The 16,679-nt window shown below is 40.8% G+C and overlaps 1 protein-coding gene and 1 pseudogene across 1 annotated transcript; both read left to right on the forward strand.

Annotated features, from left to right (window-relative positions):
• Positions 1 to 7,995: 7,995 nt before the first annotated feature.
• On the forward strand, positions 7,996 to 9,006 carry LOC142297284 (uncharacterized; annotated as a pseudogene).
• A 506-nt stretch (positions 9,007 to 9,512) lies between these two features.
• LOC142297286 (ATP-dependent DNA helicase Pif1-like) lies at positions 9,513 to 11,378 on the forward strand. The gene has a single exon (XM_075341535.1). The coding sequence runs from the start codon at positions 9,513 to 9,515 to the stop codon at positions 11,376 to 11,378; it is 1,866 nt and encodes a 621-aa protein (XP_075197650.1).
• Positions 11,379 to 16,679: the final 5,301 nt, after the last annotated feature.

The following is a 16,679-nucleotide window of genomic DNA, read 5'->3' on the forward strand; positions in this document are numbered from 1 at the left end:
CGTGAGGGGTGGAGTTTCCAAAATTGGATCACATGTGGAGATTTACACTGTTTAGGCACATCAGGGGATTTGCAAACACAACCTCACGAGGTAATCCAGCACATTCCTGAGCTGTGTATAAGGGCAGAGTCACACTTGCATATGACTCGCACAAGTGCAATGCAAGAAAATTTCGCATTGCACCCATGTAAGACAATGCTGCAGCCCACATCTGCAAATATTTCCTCAGCCTTAATTGGACTGAGGAAAAAAAATGCAACATGCTGAGATTGACTGCGAGAGCTGTGTCATTCACACCCATACAAGTCTATGGGTGTGAGAGAAACATCGGATGGCACTCAGATGTCATCTAACTGCAGTGCGATAATATACGCAGAGGCTGACAATGGAGGAGATGGGGGATTAATCAGCTGTCAGACGATCGCAGGAAGGGACCCCAGTTGCATGACACTTGGCTTACACTTGCAGCAGAACCTAAGCCGAGGGTCATTAGCATATTGCATGTGATTCTCGTGCATCAGAAGCGATACGTAAGTGTGACTCTGCCATAACTGCTAGATCTGCAGAAGAGAAAACATTAATTGTATAAAAATGACAGCAAACAGCTCAGTAAGTGATGTATCATTGGAATCAGGCTCTCTGTCTCTACATTATGCTGATCTCAGATGGGGAAGCAAAAACCTGCTTACAGATTCCCTTTCATTTAAAAATCTGTATAAATTAGATACAGACTTTACCCGTGAATTGAGAATTTTGAAAATTAAGGCATATTACAAAGATTATTATCTCCACGTGTTCTATTGATTTATGTATAAAATGACATATTTTTCATGGAATTAAATAGATTTTCCTTATTGTGTCCTTCAATATTCTGTAACATACAGCAGAAATTATAACTTTGGCTGATCATCCTAATGGAGCTTTTAATGTGTATGTGATTAGAACCTAAAAAGGTGAAGAAATAAACATCGATAATATTTTTTGCATTTCAATAAAAAGATCCCCATGGTGGAATGTCAGTTTACAAAGAGCCTTGTGATATGTTCTATTTAAAACAAACAATCATAGAACATTTAAGAGATGCCACAAATAAAAAAAAAAAAGTAATCAACATTTTCTGAGCCTGACGTCACCTTAGCGATTTATTTCAGTTTGTTCCATAGGCATTTGCAAGCCAAACAAGTGGGTTCTCCAAAAGACAGTAGAGGAGCATAGCTTTCGATTATACTTTTTCTCCATTACTATTTTTGGCTTACAATTTCTGACCAAAATATTGACAGTTAAAGAATACCTTTGGGAAAATGTATTGGGGATATAGTAGGACATAGAAGGAATAGACCTAGATATGCAGTAGATCTAAATAATCCAACATGTACCGCAGTTTGTCCATGTGACATCTACAATTTAAATATAATTTTGACAGCTAGTAATGATATGTTGGGTGTTATTGTTTACTAGTCACATTTACTGTTGCAGACATAGCATTAAACAAATAAATTATAATTCCATGTGACCTCATTGTGGATTGCCTTCAAGTTGTGACAGATATGCGCAAAAGGTAAATTTTGTTTGGATAAATCTAATTCCTACAAATAGATGTTAGACTCCAGAAGCATTATCATTACATCTAGTATATTTTGCTCATCATTTTGATTTATAAGCCAGGATGTTATGTGTTATCTTTGCAATTTGTGGCAGTAAAATCTAGTTTTTCCATAATGACATGCAAATGACCCCATTGAAATATCACAGTGATCGTTTATAATATGTTTGTTTTTCTCTAAGCCATTGCAAGTGGAATTGAAAAAATATAATCTAGTCTAAATCCTTTCAGTTAGCTTTAGTCTGAATGCATATTTTTATTATTAAAACCATGTATATATTGGAAATGTAGAGATAGGAAAATCTTGACTCTTCGTTTTTTTTAATCCTGTTACTCATTGTTCTAAAAAGAAAGTAAAAGAACCACATCTAATATATAAAGGTGTGTGTATGTGTGTGTGTGTGTGTGTGTGTGTGTGTATGTATGTGTGACGCCCTGGCGCCGCCAGGTGGTCATACATCATAGGCCCCCTCACAACACCTTCCCTCACAGGGTTAAACCTTACCAACCAAATCCTAATCACCCCCCCAGGGTAGGAAAGGCACACCATGGGGCGGGACTAGGAAGATGGACAACGCCAACCTAGGGGTCTAGAGAACCCGGGGAAGAAAAACAGTTAGTTGAGTTCTGAGTAGAATGGAGAGGAGTTGAGTGGAGGAGTAGTAAGAGGAGCAGGAGGAGAAAGACTGAGTTCAAGTGCAGAGAGAAGTTGCGTCGGGGTTGGAGCCCTGGCATATTGGCTAGGTGGCAGACGGTGGTCCGTGTCTGACAGGAGACGTCAGAAAGCAATAGAGAAGGGTGTTCAATTTGCCGCGCCAACAGATCACTCGTTCAGATGATGAAGACCAATGTCACTTTATTTGCATATAGGTCTACGCGTTTCAGGAGCACCTGCTCCCTTCCTCAGGACCGTCAGGTTAAAAATAACATCAAATCTGTCCCACTGGGATCAGACATATCATAAGTAGTCAAAGTGACGTCATAGGAACATCCCTCTTCAGAAAAAAAACAGGCGGGAAAAGGGTGCCACGTTGTCAGCTATGACGTTTTACATAGAGAAAATAGAAAAACCATCAAACACATAATGTCAAAAATCACCTCTCTAAATTGTGAATCACTCAAATACAAGTTGCATAAAAAACGGGATGTGTGTAAAAAAATGAAATACATGACGGAGAAATAAATAAAACGTGTATATGCATAACATGACCACATAATCAGAAAAAGTGAACGTGAAGTGAAACAGTGTAGAACCCGAAGAAGTACGGGCGCATAGAACCATCAAGTGCATGCTGTACTTAAACAGAGATGGAGAAACGTCAGCATAAGTCTCTGTCGCCACCAAAGGAGAATGAAATTCAGGTAAAAACCGGTGTTAACTGAGACTCCGGTAGGAGCAAGTGTAGATAAGTGTGTAAAACATGGGACCATGGAAAACCACCACGAAAATAGCTCATGGGCAAAAGACCCATGACAGCAGTGTATTATAGGGCAGGAGCGTGAGAAAAAAACGGTCTGAGCATGCGTCCAGGATAAGTATCTAGAACCGACAGGTCAAACAAGTTCAAGACCGTGGGAACTAATCTACAGCGCATGCGTGGCGGCCGAAAAAAAGGAGATGCCAGGATATGCGGAAAAAAAGAGAGGGGAAAGATCCCAGGGGCACCAAAAATACAAAAGACAGGAGTGATACAAGGGAGTGGAAAAATAGAGAAAAAAAATGGGGCAGAAGAACACCAAATAATCTTATAATGTTTTTAGAATCTCGGGTGGACCGAAATGTAAAGCCAGACAAAAAAGAATAAATAAAGCACCCATAGAAGTGAACAAGACGGGTCTAATCAAAGTATAACCAACCACCGTGTACTATACACATAAAGAACACAGATGAGTAACGGGACAAATGCATATACACATCCAATTGTATATATGAAAAACTATATAAAAAAAACACAATATTATAAAAACATATATACACATATATATATATCATATATACATATATATATATATATATATATATATATATATATATATATATATATATATATATATATATATATGTCACACATACACAACTATAGTAAAAAGCATATATATAGAACACAAGAGCCAAGGCCCACAAAAGACAATGATAGTGAGAGGATGAAATCAAAAAATTGTATACAAAAATTTTTTTTGAATGTATAAATATATATATATATATATATAAATATATATATATATAAAAATATATGATAATATTAATAAACCCATATCTAGATAACCGGGAAAATATGTATAAATTATCATAGATAAGAAAGTGTAGTTTAAAATAATTAATTAAAAATAAAAAATAAAATAAAAAAGGAAGGGGGGAAATAGTAATTGCCATACATAAATATGTAGAAAACGCAGATAAATGAAATATGGTTTAAAAACATAATAACCAGATATCAGTTAAATAAATCAGTTACCTCATTGAGGCCCCGAGGTTTTAATGTGTTGAGCTTATAGATCCAGTAGGTTTCTTTTTTGTTAAGAATCTCCATCCTATTGGGATTATGAGTGGGTATCTGCTCGATTGGAGTGACCTTTAACTCAATTTTTTTGTTATGATATATAGTAGTGTGCCGGGATAATCCATGTAGCATATACCCCACCTTGATATTGTGCCTGTGAGAATTAATTCTATTATGCAGGGCTTGGGTCGTCCTCCCCACATACCGCTTATTGCAGTCACACTCGATCAAATAAATAACATAATCTGATTGACAGTTAAGGTGTCCTTGTATAGGGAAAAAAATATCTCCCGAGTCAGACCCAAAACTGACCCTTCCATGTTGGATCGATTTACAGTATAAACAATTTTTAGCCATACAGCTATAGCTTCCCAAAGGTTTACTGGTACTGATAGTGTTGGAGGGGCTCCTCAGTCTACTTGGTGCCAACTGGTTCTTTAGGTTCGGGGCCCTGCGGAACGTGATTCCAGGATGGGGGGGGGTAAAACAGTTTTGCATGCATGCAATTCTGTTAACCCCTTGAGGACTCTTTGCTGAGGCAATTTTAAATGCATAAACAATAAAATTTTATTTTATTTAAGAATTATACCACAAGTTCACAAGTTTGCTTGTTTATTATAGCCACAAAATTTTGCACACTCACACGTCTGGACCCCGAGAGTGTCATAGGCTATGTTGTGAGGTGAAATTTTAACCCCGCGTGTTCCAATTCACCAATCAATTTTGCCTCTATGTACATAATGGGGAAAAATTGAAACGAAAAGTGTTGGAGGCAAATTGACAGCTGCCAGATGTGAACAAGGGGGACTTAAGAATGAGAGCGATGGCGCCAAAGAGTGTATACCGTACAGTTGCTAAGGTGGGGCCCCGACATGGGATGCTCACCACACTGGGGGATATGAACACACACACACACACAAAATGCGCCACACACTACCATGTGCTTGAACACATATACCACCCTCAGCACACATTTCACCACACATACACCAACCTCACCACATAATCGCCCTAAAACACACACAAGTCTGGCATTATCCTTCAAAAATAAAAATCTGATTAATAAGCAGCCAATCTACAAGAACAACAAATGTACCATATACTAAAATAGGAAATACGGCAGCTGTCAGTCACATGACCTGTCTATTATGTGTATGTGTGAGCTAATATATACTGTCAGGGGGAAGGGCTTTCTGCTGCCTGAGGATTTGTCAGGCTCCCAATAGCAGCCAATCACAGCTCAGCTTCTATTTTGCTACAGTTAATTATTCTGAGCTCTGATTGGTTAATATAGGCAACAAAAGACATTCTCAGTATAACAAAGCTTGTGTGAGGTTATAGGATGTCAGTTAGGGTGTGTTGGTGGAAAGGCTGATGTCAGTCACATTATCTCTATGTGAGAGGATATAGAAACTGTCAGTTACAGACTATTTTTACCACAATGATGCCTCATAAGAAAAGGAATTCCTTGGTGTCCTGCTGTACTCTAAAGGCCCCGTCACACTAAGCAACATCGCTAGCAACATCACTGCTAACGAACAACTTTTGTGACGTTGCTAGCGATGTTGCTGTGTGTGACATCCAGCAACAACCTGGCCCCTGCTGTGAGGTCGTTGGTTGTTGCTGAATGTCCTGGGCCATTATTTAGTTGTTGCTGTCCCGCTGTGAAGCACACATCGCTGTTTGTGACAGCGAGACAGCAACAACTAAATGTGCAGGCAGCAGGAGCCGGCTTCTGCGGAGGCTGGTAACCAATGTAAACATCAGGTAACCAAGAAGCCCTGTCCTTGGTTACCCGATATTTACCTTTGATACCAGCCTCCCCCGCTCTCACTGTCAGTGCCGGCTCCTGCTCTGTGCACATATAGCTGCAGGACACATCGGGTTAATTAACCCGATGTGTGCTGTAACTAGGAGAGCAAGGAGCCAGCGCTCAGTGTGCGCTGCTCCCTGCTCTGTGCACATGTAGCTGCAGCACACATCGGGTAATTAACCCCATGTGTGCTGTACTAGGAGAGCAGGGAGCCAGCGCTAAGCATTGTGCGCTGCTCCCTGCTCTGTGCACATTTAGCTGCAGCACACATCGGGTAATTAACCCCATGTGTGCTGTACTAGGAGAGCAGGGAGCCAGCGCTAAGCGGTGTGCACTGCTCCCTGCTCTCTGCACGTGTAGCTGCGTGAGCTGGTAACCAAGGTAAATATCGGGTTGGTTACCCGATATTTACCTTAGTTACCAAGCGCAGCATCTTCCACGCGGCGCTGGGGGCTGGTCACTGGTTGCTGGTGAGCTCACCAGCAACTTGTGTAGCCACGCTCCAGCGATCCCTGCCAGGTCAGGTTGCTAGTGGGATCGCTGGAGCGTTGCAGTGTGACATCTCACCAGCAACCTCCTAGCAACTTACCAGCGATCCCTATCGTTGTTGGGATCGCTGGTAAGTTGCTTAGTGTGACTGGACCTTAAGATGTACAATAGCAGTACAGCGCAGTAATGTGGGACTGAGAGGATTCCTGAAACTATCTGAGAAGGTAGTTAGCTGGTAAACCACTAGGGGGCGTAAAAGTAGAGGAAACGTATGAGCAGGGAATTCCCTGGCAGAGGTAATACTAGTCAAGCCTACCAGATGGCAGTAGAATCGTCAGAAAGCCGTGTCACAAAAGAAAAGCTGCATTACGGGCTAATGAAAAATGTGAAGACCGAGAAACAAGGCTGACACACATGAGAACAGCAGCTGCTTCCTCAAGAGCCAATGAACTTTCTGAGGAGAGGGAAGCTAGGCTTGCAGACAAGAGAACAAGAGCTGCTTCCTCAAGGGCCAATGAACTTTCTGAGGAGAGGGAAGCTAGGCTTGCAGACAAGAGAACAAGAGCTGCTTCCTCAAGGGCCAATGAACTTTCTGAGGACAGGAAAGCGAGGCTTGCAGACATGAAAACAAGAGCTGCTTCCTCAAGAGCTAATGAACTTTCTGAGGAGAGGGAAGTGAGGTTTGCAGATAAGAGAAGAAGAGCTGCTTCCTCAAGGGCCAATGAGTCATCTCAGCAGAGAGTGGCTGACTTGCCACTAAGAGAATTGCTATTTCTTCCACCATGGCACAGGAAATGGTTGGGGATTTGAAATATGCTGCCTTTTGTTACAAGTCAGACATAAACTATTAGGATCATCCTAAAGTTCAGATAGGAAAAATGGATGTGGTCTGCATGTACTGCAGTTCCCTGAAATGGAAAGACGAACTGCCAGGTTTTTGCTATGCAAATGGCAAGATAAAACTTCCACCTCTCCTGTCACCACCAGATCCCCTAAAGTCTCTGATCACAGGTACCAGTACAATATCAAAGCATTTCTGGGAAAAAAAATTAGGAAGTACAACTCCTGCTTCCAAATGACATCATTTGGTGCAACAAAAGAAATATTTACAGCAGGATTTATGCCGACATTTAAAGTTCAAGGACAGGTTTACCACTCAATTGGGTCACTGCTTCCATTACAAGGAGAAGAACCTCAATTTCTTCAACTCTTCTTCATGGGAAATGCAGAAGCAGAGGCTCAGCGGAGATGCTCTTTAATTCCTAACACTCGCCTTGATATTGTCACTATTTTGCAGCAGTTCCTTCACTTCAACAATTCATATATTCAACTTTTCAAGACTGCACTTGAATGCATGCCAAATGACAATTACAAGGTTACCATTCGAGCTGACAAAACACCACAAGGTGAACATCAACGACGTTTCAATGCTCCCACATTTGATGACGTAGCCATCTTGATTGCAGGTAATGATTTTCAAAGCCGTGACATTGTGCTTCAGAAAAGAAACAATAGTTTGCAATGAGTAGCAGACACTCACAGGTGCTATGATGCTTTTCAATAACCAATCATCTTTTGGCAGGGACAGGATGGCTATCACTTTGGAATACCTCAGACAGATCTTACAACAGGCAACCCTTCAGGAAAAAAAAGTGTCTGCCATGGACTTCTATGAATATAAAATCATGACAAGATTTACAGAGGAAAATCACATCTTGAAATGCGGACATCTCTTCCACCAATTTATTGTTGACATGTATGCAGAGATTGAGAGTGAATATCTTTTATATATTCGACTAAATCAAAAGACGCTCAGGGCAGAGGAATATATTCACCTTAGAGATGCTGTTGCAAATGATGCTGATCCAAAAGAGTTGAGGAAAATGGTTATTCTTCCATCAACTGTCGCTGGAAGCCCACGACACATGCATGAATACACACAGGATGCAATGATTTATGTGAAAAAGTATGGCCGTCCAGATCTTTTCATCACATTTACTTGCAATCCTGCCTGGGAGGAAATTGGAGGGCACCTGTTGCTGGGCCAAAAAAACTGTGAATCGCCATGACCTTATTACTCAGGTTTTCAAACAGAAACTTTCAAAAATGATTAATCTTATCACAAAATCACATATTTATGGTGAGACGCAGTGCTGGATGTATTCAGTTGAATGGCAAAAAGAAGCCTTCCTCACGCCCACATCTTGATCTCGCTGAAACAAAAAATACAGCCTACCGAAATTGGCAATATCATCAGTGCCGAATTGCCAGACCCTAAGATTGAGCCATTGCTGTTTGACACCATCACAGAAAACATGATCCATGGTCCGTGTGGGAGTCTCAACAAAAATTTTCCCTGTATGATTGATGGCAGGTGTTTAAAGCATTACCCACAATCCCTGGTCCAAGAAAACCAAACAGGACAAGATGGATATATAGTCAACCGAAGAAGAAAGTGAGGGTATGGTGGTTTCACAGCAAAGCTCAAAATGTGTGTTGGATCATCACTCCAAGAGATAGAAATTGACAACAGGCGGGTAGTGCCTTACAACCCTTTGCACTCAAAAATCTTCCAGGCCCACATAAATGTCGAATCTTGAAACTCTGTGAAATCAATCAATTATATCTGCAAATATGTCCACAAAGAAAGTGATCAAGCAGTTTTTGAACTCCAGAAAAATGGACCTATTATTGATGAAGTGGAGGCATTCCAGATGGGTAGGTACATAAGCAGCAATGAACCTGCTTGGAGAATACTAGGATTCTCCATTCATGAGCGCTACCCACCAGTTGTGCATCTGAGTGTGCACTTGGAAAATGGACAGAAAATTTACTTTAACCCAGCAAATTTGCAGCAGCAGCAGCTCCTAACACCACCTAAGATCACCCTCTTGGCATTTTTTGAGCTGTGTCAACAAGACCTTTTTGCAAAAACAATTCTCTACTGTGATTTACCAAAGTACTACACTTGGAATGCCTCTAATAATCACTGGAATGGAGGAAATGGGGGCTTGATATTGAAGGTTATCCAGGGGTGAAAGCAACTGATACTCTTAGTCGTATCTACACTGTTCATCCATCAAATGCAGAGTGCTTCTACCTGCTCATGTTACTTCACGTTGTCAAAGGCCCTACATCATTTTCTGACCTAAGGACCATCAAAGTACATGTGTGTGAAACATTCAGGGAAGCTTGCCAAAGAAAAGGACTTCTGGAAAATAATGGACACTGTGACATGACCCTCAGTGAAGCAGCAGCCACACAAACCCCAAAGCGACGAAGACACCTCTTTGCTATTATTCTAACAACCTGTAGCACTTCAAATCCTCTTGAAATTTGGACAAAGTACAAAACTGATCTCAGTGAGGACATCCTCATGCAGATTAGAAGGGAAAATCCTCAGCAACTCATCAACTTCACTGAGGAAATGTTAAAAGAAACTTTAATGCTCTTTGAATATCAGTGCATAGCAATGTCAGGAAAAGCCTTACAGTTGCTTGGTTTGCCTGCTCCAATAAGAAATCCTGAAGGCATCCAAATGTGTAGGGAGATTTTCATAGAAACAAACTACAATATTGATGAACTGACAGCATTTGTCTCTGAGAACGAGCCAATATTGGTACTAGATCAAAGAGACGCCTATAACTACATTTTAAGTTTCAGTGAAACCAACAAAGGTGGGATTGTCTTCCTTGATGCTCCAGGTGGAACAGGAAAGACATTTCTAATCAACTTGCTCCAGACAAAATTTCGACAACAAAATAAGATTGCACTTGCAGTGGCATCTTCTGGAATTGCAGATACGCTTTTAAAAGGTGGCAGGACAGCACATTCGACATTCAAACTACCACTTAACCTGTCTCATAGTGACAGCCCCGTTTGTAATATTGCCCAGGGATCAGTACTGGCCAAATTGCTTCAAAAATGCAGTGCCATCATTTGGGATGAATGCACCATGTCACACCAAAGGGCTCTGGAAGCAGTAGACAGACTGCTGCAAGACCTGCGTAGCAAAAAATATATCATTAGAGGAGTAGTTGTTGTTTTGGCAGGTGACTTCCACCAAACATTACCTGTTATTCCAATATCAACCCCTGCAGACGATCTCAATGCCTTTCTCAAAGCATCGTACCTTTGGAGAAAGGTACAGAAAATGTCACTGAACACAACCATGAGGGTCTACATGACAGGAGATGTTTCTGCTGGACTGTTTTTGAGCCAGCTGTTGACTATTGGAGATGGCAAAGCACCAGTAAACTCAACCACTGGACAGATCACCTTCCCAATCAACTTTTGTTGCATTGTGACTTCCATTGAGAAGTTGAAAGCAAAGATGTTTCCAAACATTCAACTCCACTTCAAAAATTCTGACTGGCTGTGTAAAAGAGCCATTCTAGTTCCCAAAAATGACAGTGTTAACAAGATCAATCTTCAAATTCCAAATCTCCTTCCAGGTGTGTGCACAACCTACAAGTCAATAGACCCTGCTCAAGCATTATTTTATCCAACTGAGTTCCTCAATTTCTTGGAGCCACAAGGACTTCCTCCTCACAACCTCTTTCTAAAACCTGGAGCACCTATTCTGCTATTGAGAAATTTGGATCCACCAAAGCTGTGTAATAGAACAAGGCTCTTGATTAAGAACCTGTTTCCACATGTAATTGAGGCAACCATTTTGACAGGATGTGCCACAGGAGAAGATGTTTTCATTCCAACAATTCCTCTTATTCCATCTGATTTGCCTTTTGATTTGAAACGCCTCCAGTTTCCTGTTCAACTGGCATTTGCTATGTCCATCAACAAGGCTCAGGGACAGTCTTTGAAAGTAGTTGGTATCGATTTACAATTTCCGTGCTTTTCTCATGGTCAACTTTATGGGGCTTGTTCAAGAGTTGGAACAGCCCAAAATCTGTTTGTCTTTGCATCTGAAGGAAAAACTAAGAATGTCGTTTATCAAAAGGCTCTCGAATAACGAGTACAAGATTACTTCACATTACTTGGTCAATTTAGTTAAATCTGTGTGGAATATCTGTGGTGTTGAAATATATGTTGTGAAATGCTTCTATTAGCTTAGTTTTTGCCTTTTAATAATTACATTTCTATCTATTTGTTTTGTGGTTTTTGTGTGCAGAATCAAATTTTGTTAATACATTCTATTTTGTTAACAGCAGTTATTAATCCGGGCGAAGCCGGGTAGTACAGCTAGTTAATTCATATTTTTACAACTACCAATATTTTTTTTATCATGGAAAACAAACAAAAAAAACATTGTGCTATCATTAATGTTTAAAAGAGTAACTAAATATTAGGTTTATGTAGCAAAAACTTACATTTCAATGTTGTTAGTTTTATTTTATTATTAAATAGTAATAACAAATTTAATATGTTATATCTATTTATATCTATTCTATACAGAAGGTTATACCTCCAGCTTTGGAATGTGTCTGAAAAACTGCATGGCTGAGAAGAGACATAAAATCCTCAAAGGTGCACAAAATTTTGGTGGGCACAAAATATTTTTTAAATATCGTGGCTAGACTAGACTGTCCTAAAATGTGCTGAATTATAAAAGTGTTTCATACTCTGATAAATCCGGTATATTTTAAGACTGTGTAGTCTAAAGGCCACTTTACACGCTGCGATCTCGCTAGCAAGATCGCTAGCATGCGTATCTGCCCCCGTCGGTTGTGCGTCATGGGCAAATTGCTGCCCGTGGCACACAACATTGCTCTGACCCGTCACACTACTTACCTGCCTAGCGACGTCGCTTTGACCGGCGAACCGCCTTCTTTCTAAGGGGGTGGTTTGTTCTTCGTCACAGCGACATCATTAAGCGGCCGCCCAATAGAAGCGGAGGGGGCGGAGATGAGCGGGACGAACATCCCAGCCCACCTCCTTCCTTCCTCATTGCCGGTGGCCACAGGTAAGATGAGGTTCCTCGTTCCTGTGGTGTCACATATAGCGATGTGTGCTGCCGCAGGAGCGAGGAACAACCTGCGTCCTGCAACAGCAATGATAATCGGGAATAGAGCACCGTGTAAACGAGCAACGATAAGGTGAGTATTTTTGCTCGTTAGCAGTCGCTCCTACGTTTCACACGCAACGACGTCGCTAACGAGGCTGGATGTGCGTCATGAATTCCCTGACCCCAACGACATCACGTTAGCGATGTCGCTGCATGTAAAGCGGTGTTAAGTTTAAACACTACCCCATATTTGGTTCATTTTTGGGTGTGTAGTTTTAAATAATGTCATTACTTTTTTTGTTAAATAAAGATGATCGGATTGATTGAATTTGTATAGAGTTGACTAAAATTAGCAGGTCTCCAAGAATTTAAACAGGTTTTGATACAATTTGTATGGATCAGCCAAAAATAAAATGACCAACACCATTTCACAGATTGCGAATTATGACAGATATGGCCATGCAGGCTTCCCCATATTGCCTTGCAGCTCTGACATCACATGGTCTAAGGCATCCATCACGGAAAACCATCACACACACTGTAAAAGATCAGAGCCAGCCAAACAGCTGTAATTCTTGCATTTATAAAAAAGGGATAGAGGTCAAATTGTACAGCTTCTTAACGCATAGGGAAAGAAAAAAAGCACATTTTTTTATGAATATTTAGTTGTATAATTTGAGAGCAAAACATGGCAGGTCTCTCTCACTTATCTCTGTTTTCACTCTATTCCACTTTCGAATGCAGGCAAGTAACTAATACAGTACTTAGAAGTAACAAAAAGCACAAAAACACTACTCCTAGTATTTGCTAAATTTTAATTAAGTCAAATCAAAGGATTAGTTGTCAATAAGAGTATATTGCTTCAATGCTGTACTAGATAAATACAGTATGTATCTACTGACATTACATATACTTCTGTATGCTTACCTCAGGTGGATGGTAACATACTTTAGGCTCAGAATACCATAGACAGTCAGGAGGTACTGAGTAGGGATGAGCAAATCTGAATTGTAAAGTTCAGGGTCCCTACCGGGGGGTTACACGGCTTATCCCAATTGCCCTGGTGCGGGGGGCAATCAATGTATTATAAAGGGTTAATTACAGCTGTGATTTGTCAAACATTGACAGCAGTCATCAATCCATGGATTGATGACCAATGGTAAGTGTCTGTGAGACACCCCATTTCTAATACTGTAAGCAAAAATATATAAAACATAAACACAGAAAAAATCCATTATTTGAAATAAAATACACACACCCTATTTCACCCCTTTATTAACCCCCAATACACCGTTGCATATCCGACTTAATCCTTATGAAGTCCCACAATGATCCGCAGCTCTGCTTCATTCAGAGGCTGCAGATAGGTAAAACAAGTCCGGGTACCCGGCTGTGAGCTGGTGACGTCACTCAGTTCAGTGGAAGTCATATCCGGGTTCCCATGGTGTGACCTCAGGCGACCTTACTGCTGGATTGTCAAATCGTGAGAAATAGCCATGACTTGCAATCCAACAGTCTGGCAGTCAGGTCATCCAAGGTCACACTGGGGGCTCCCCCACTGCCCTCAGTAAAAGTTAGAGCCACTGCCGGATTGTCTGATTGTGGGTCAAAGCATGTACCTCAGTTTGACAATCCAGCAGCACTTTCATTTTATTTATTTTTTCTAAAAATGGATTAGGATCCCTTCTATTTTGATATTCAGCCACGGTAAAGCTCACAGGTCAGGGCTGCAGCTTGTTGCTGTCTGTTTTAACTGTGTTGGATATCAATACATAGCGGGAGCCTAAGTAATTTTTTTAAAATATTTATTTATTTCTTTTTACACTACTATACAGAAAACTGACTTTGAACAGACACAAAGACAGGGTGGGGGGGTGGCGGCGCATATAAAACAGTCTTCAACCAATCACAGACACTGGCACAGAGGGTAGGTCAACGACACAGTGAATATTGATGAAGCTTTATAAGCAGGCCCAGAAGAGAGTCTGACTGCAGAAGGAATCTCTGGGAAACATGATATGTATAACTATCCTGCTTTTACTACCATTTAAGTTCCGTTTGTAGCCCCCTAGAGCTTACTACAACCATTTTAAAACTCAGAATTTCTCATCCCTACCAATTTGTAAGCGGTCCGCTGTCAAGAGTCAAGTTTGGTAGTTCGGGATCAAGCTCGGCTGCTGAACCAGGTTTGTTTATTCCATGCTGGTTCGGTGCACCAGAATATTCACAGGTTTGCTCATCATTAGTGCTAAGTACAGGACATACACATATATATCCATATATATATATATATATATATATATATATATATTTATATATATATATATATATATATATATATATATATATATATATATATATACATATATATATACTAGCTGTAGAGCCTGGGCATTGCCTGGGATAGTAACTGTCTCTCTGTCTCTCTCCCAGTCTCTGTCTGTCTCTCTATCTGTCTCTTTCCTTGTCTGTCTGTGTCTATGTCTCTGTCTGTCTATTTCTATTTCTGTCTGTATTTGTATCAGTCTGTCTCCATCTCTGTGTCTGTCTGTCTCTCTCTATCTCTGTGCTGTCTCTATGTGTGTGTCTGCCTATCTCATTCCCTGTCTGTCTCTTTCCTGACTTTGTTTGTCTGTCTCTTTCCAGGTCTGTCTCTTTCCAGGTCTGTCTCTTTCCACGTCTGTCTCTTACCAGGTCTGTCTCTTTCCAGGTCTGTCTTTTTCCAGGTCTATCTCTTTCCCCGGCTGTCTTTTTCCCCGTCTGTCTCTTTCCCCGGCTGTCTCTTTCCCCAGCTGTTTCTTTCCCCATCTGTCTCTTTCCTTGTCTGCCTCTTTCCCTGGTTGTCTCTTTCCTTAGCTGTCGTTTTCCAGGGCTGTCGCTTTCCCCATCTATCGCTTTCTAGGTCTGTCTCTTTCCAGGTCTGTCTCTTTCTCCCTCTGTCTCTTTCTCCGTCTGTTTCTTTTCCCATTTGTCTCTTTCCCCATCCGTCTCTTTGCCCGTCTGTCTCTTTGCCCGTCTGTCTCTTTGCCCGTCTGTCTCTTTGCCCGTCTGTCACTATGCCCGTCTGTCTCTATGCCCGTCTGTCTCTATGCCCGTCTGTCTCTTTGCCCGTCTGTCTCTTTTCAGGGCTGTCTCTTTCCAAGGCTGTCTCTTTCCAGGGCTGTCTCTTTCCCCATCTGTCTCTGTCTGTGTCTCTGTCTGTCTGTCTCTTTCTGTCTCTCTATCCATCACTCCACCGACATCATATTACCTCACACATAAGCTTCAACTAACAGTTTATTTTGTTCCAATAGCAACCACTGACAGTGGCTATTAGTAATCTATAGCTCCCACCTCCATTCAGTTTAATGGCGGCAGAATTTTAGAGACTAACTGTAAAGAACGGGGTTAAATTTATCTGTCAAAACATAGTCTACAATGTTCCCTGGGTCACAGGAGGCGTCTGAGCAAAATTTTGTGATTGTCAATGCGACAGTGAGGATTCCTTTAGCGGACATACATACATACATACACACACACACACATACACTCAGCTTTATATAATATATATATATATATATATATATATATATATATACACATGTACAGTCATGGGTGAAAGTGTTTTCTCCCTTGACATTTTTCCAGGAAATGAAATATTTCTTCCAGAAAATTCTTACAATTACACATGGTTTCCGAAACACCTGTTTATATCCTGTGTGTGTGTAATAGAGCTGCACAAAAAATGGGAAAAAAAGGCAAATTTGACATAGTTTTAAACAAAACCCTCCAAATTATCCAGCACAAAATTGATGGCACCCTCAATTTAATATATGGTTGCACACCCTTTGGAATTAATAACTGCAATTAATCTCTTATTATAACCATAAACAAGCTTCTTACTAGGGATGAGCGAACCCAAGGTTCGGTGTTTGTCCTAAACACAGACTTTACAAAAAAACAGTTTGAATTCAGAGTTCGGGTGCTTTACGTGTTAACACCACTCAAGCGAGCATTGCTTGGTTCTCAGCCCAGTGTAAGCCACTTGTAGTGTTTGAATGGCTCACACTCGGGGTAAAAGCATGATTGGATGTAGTGTGCAACAAAATAAGAAAAATGCAACAACCTCACCCACCCGCTCCCAGAAGTGATCGGTCCAAACTGCCCAACTAGTGACTTCAATTGGAGTTAAGGTCAAGTCTAGGTTCCAAACCAAACTTTATCTAAAGTCCAGATGAACTCACCAAACCAAACTTCAATTGGTCCACTCCTCATCTCTACTTCTTACACTTCTCAACTGGAATTTTGGATCACTTTTCTTTTGCAAAC

This window comes from Anomaloglossus baeobatrachus, chromosome 3 (assembly GCF_048569485.1).
Source record: "Anomaloglossus baeobatrachus isolate aAnoBae1 chromosome 3, aAnoBae1.hap1, whole genome shotgun sequence".
NCBI lineage: Eukaryota > Metazoa > Chordata > Amphibia > Anura > Aromobatidae > Anomaloglossus > Anomaloglossus baeobatrachus.

Bases quoted from the DNA above. Each gene is read 5' to 3' on its own strand.
- LOC142297286 (XM_075341535.1), top strand. From the start codon at position 9,513: ATGTTACTTCACGTTGTCAAAGGCCCTACATCATTTTCTGACCTAAGG.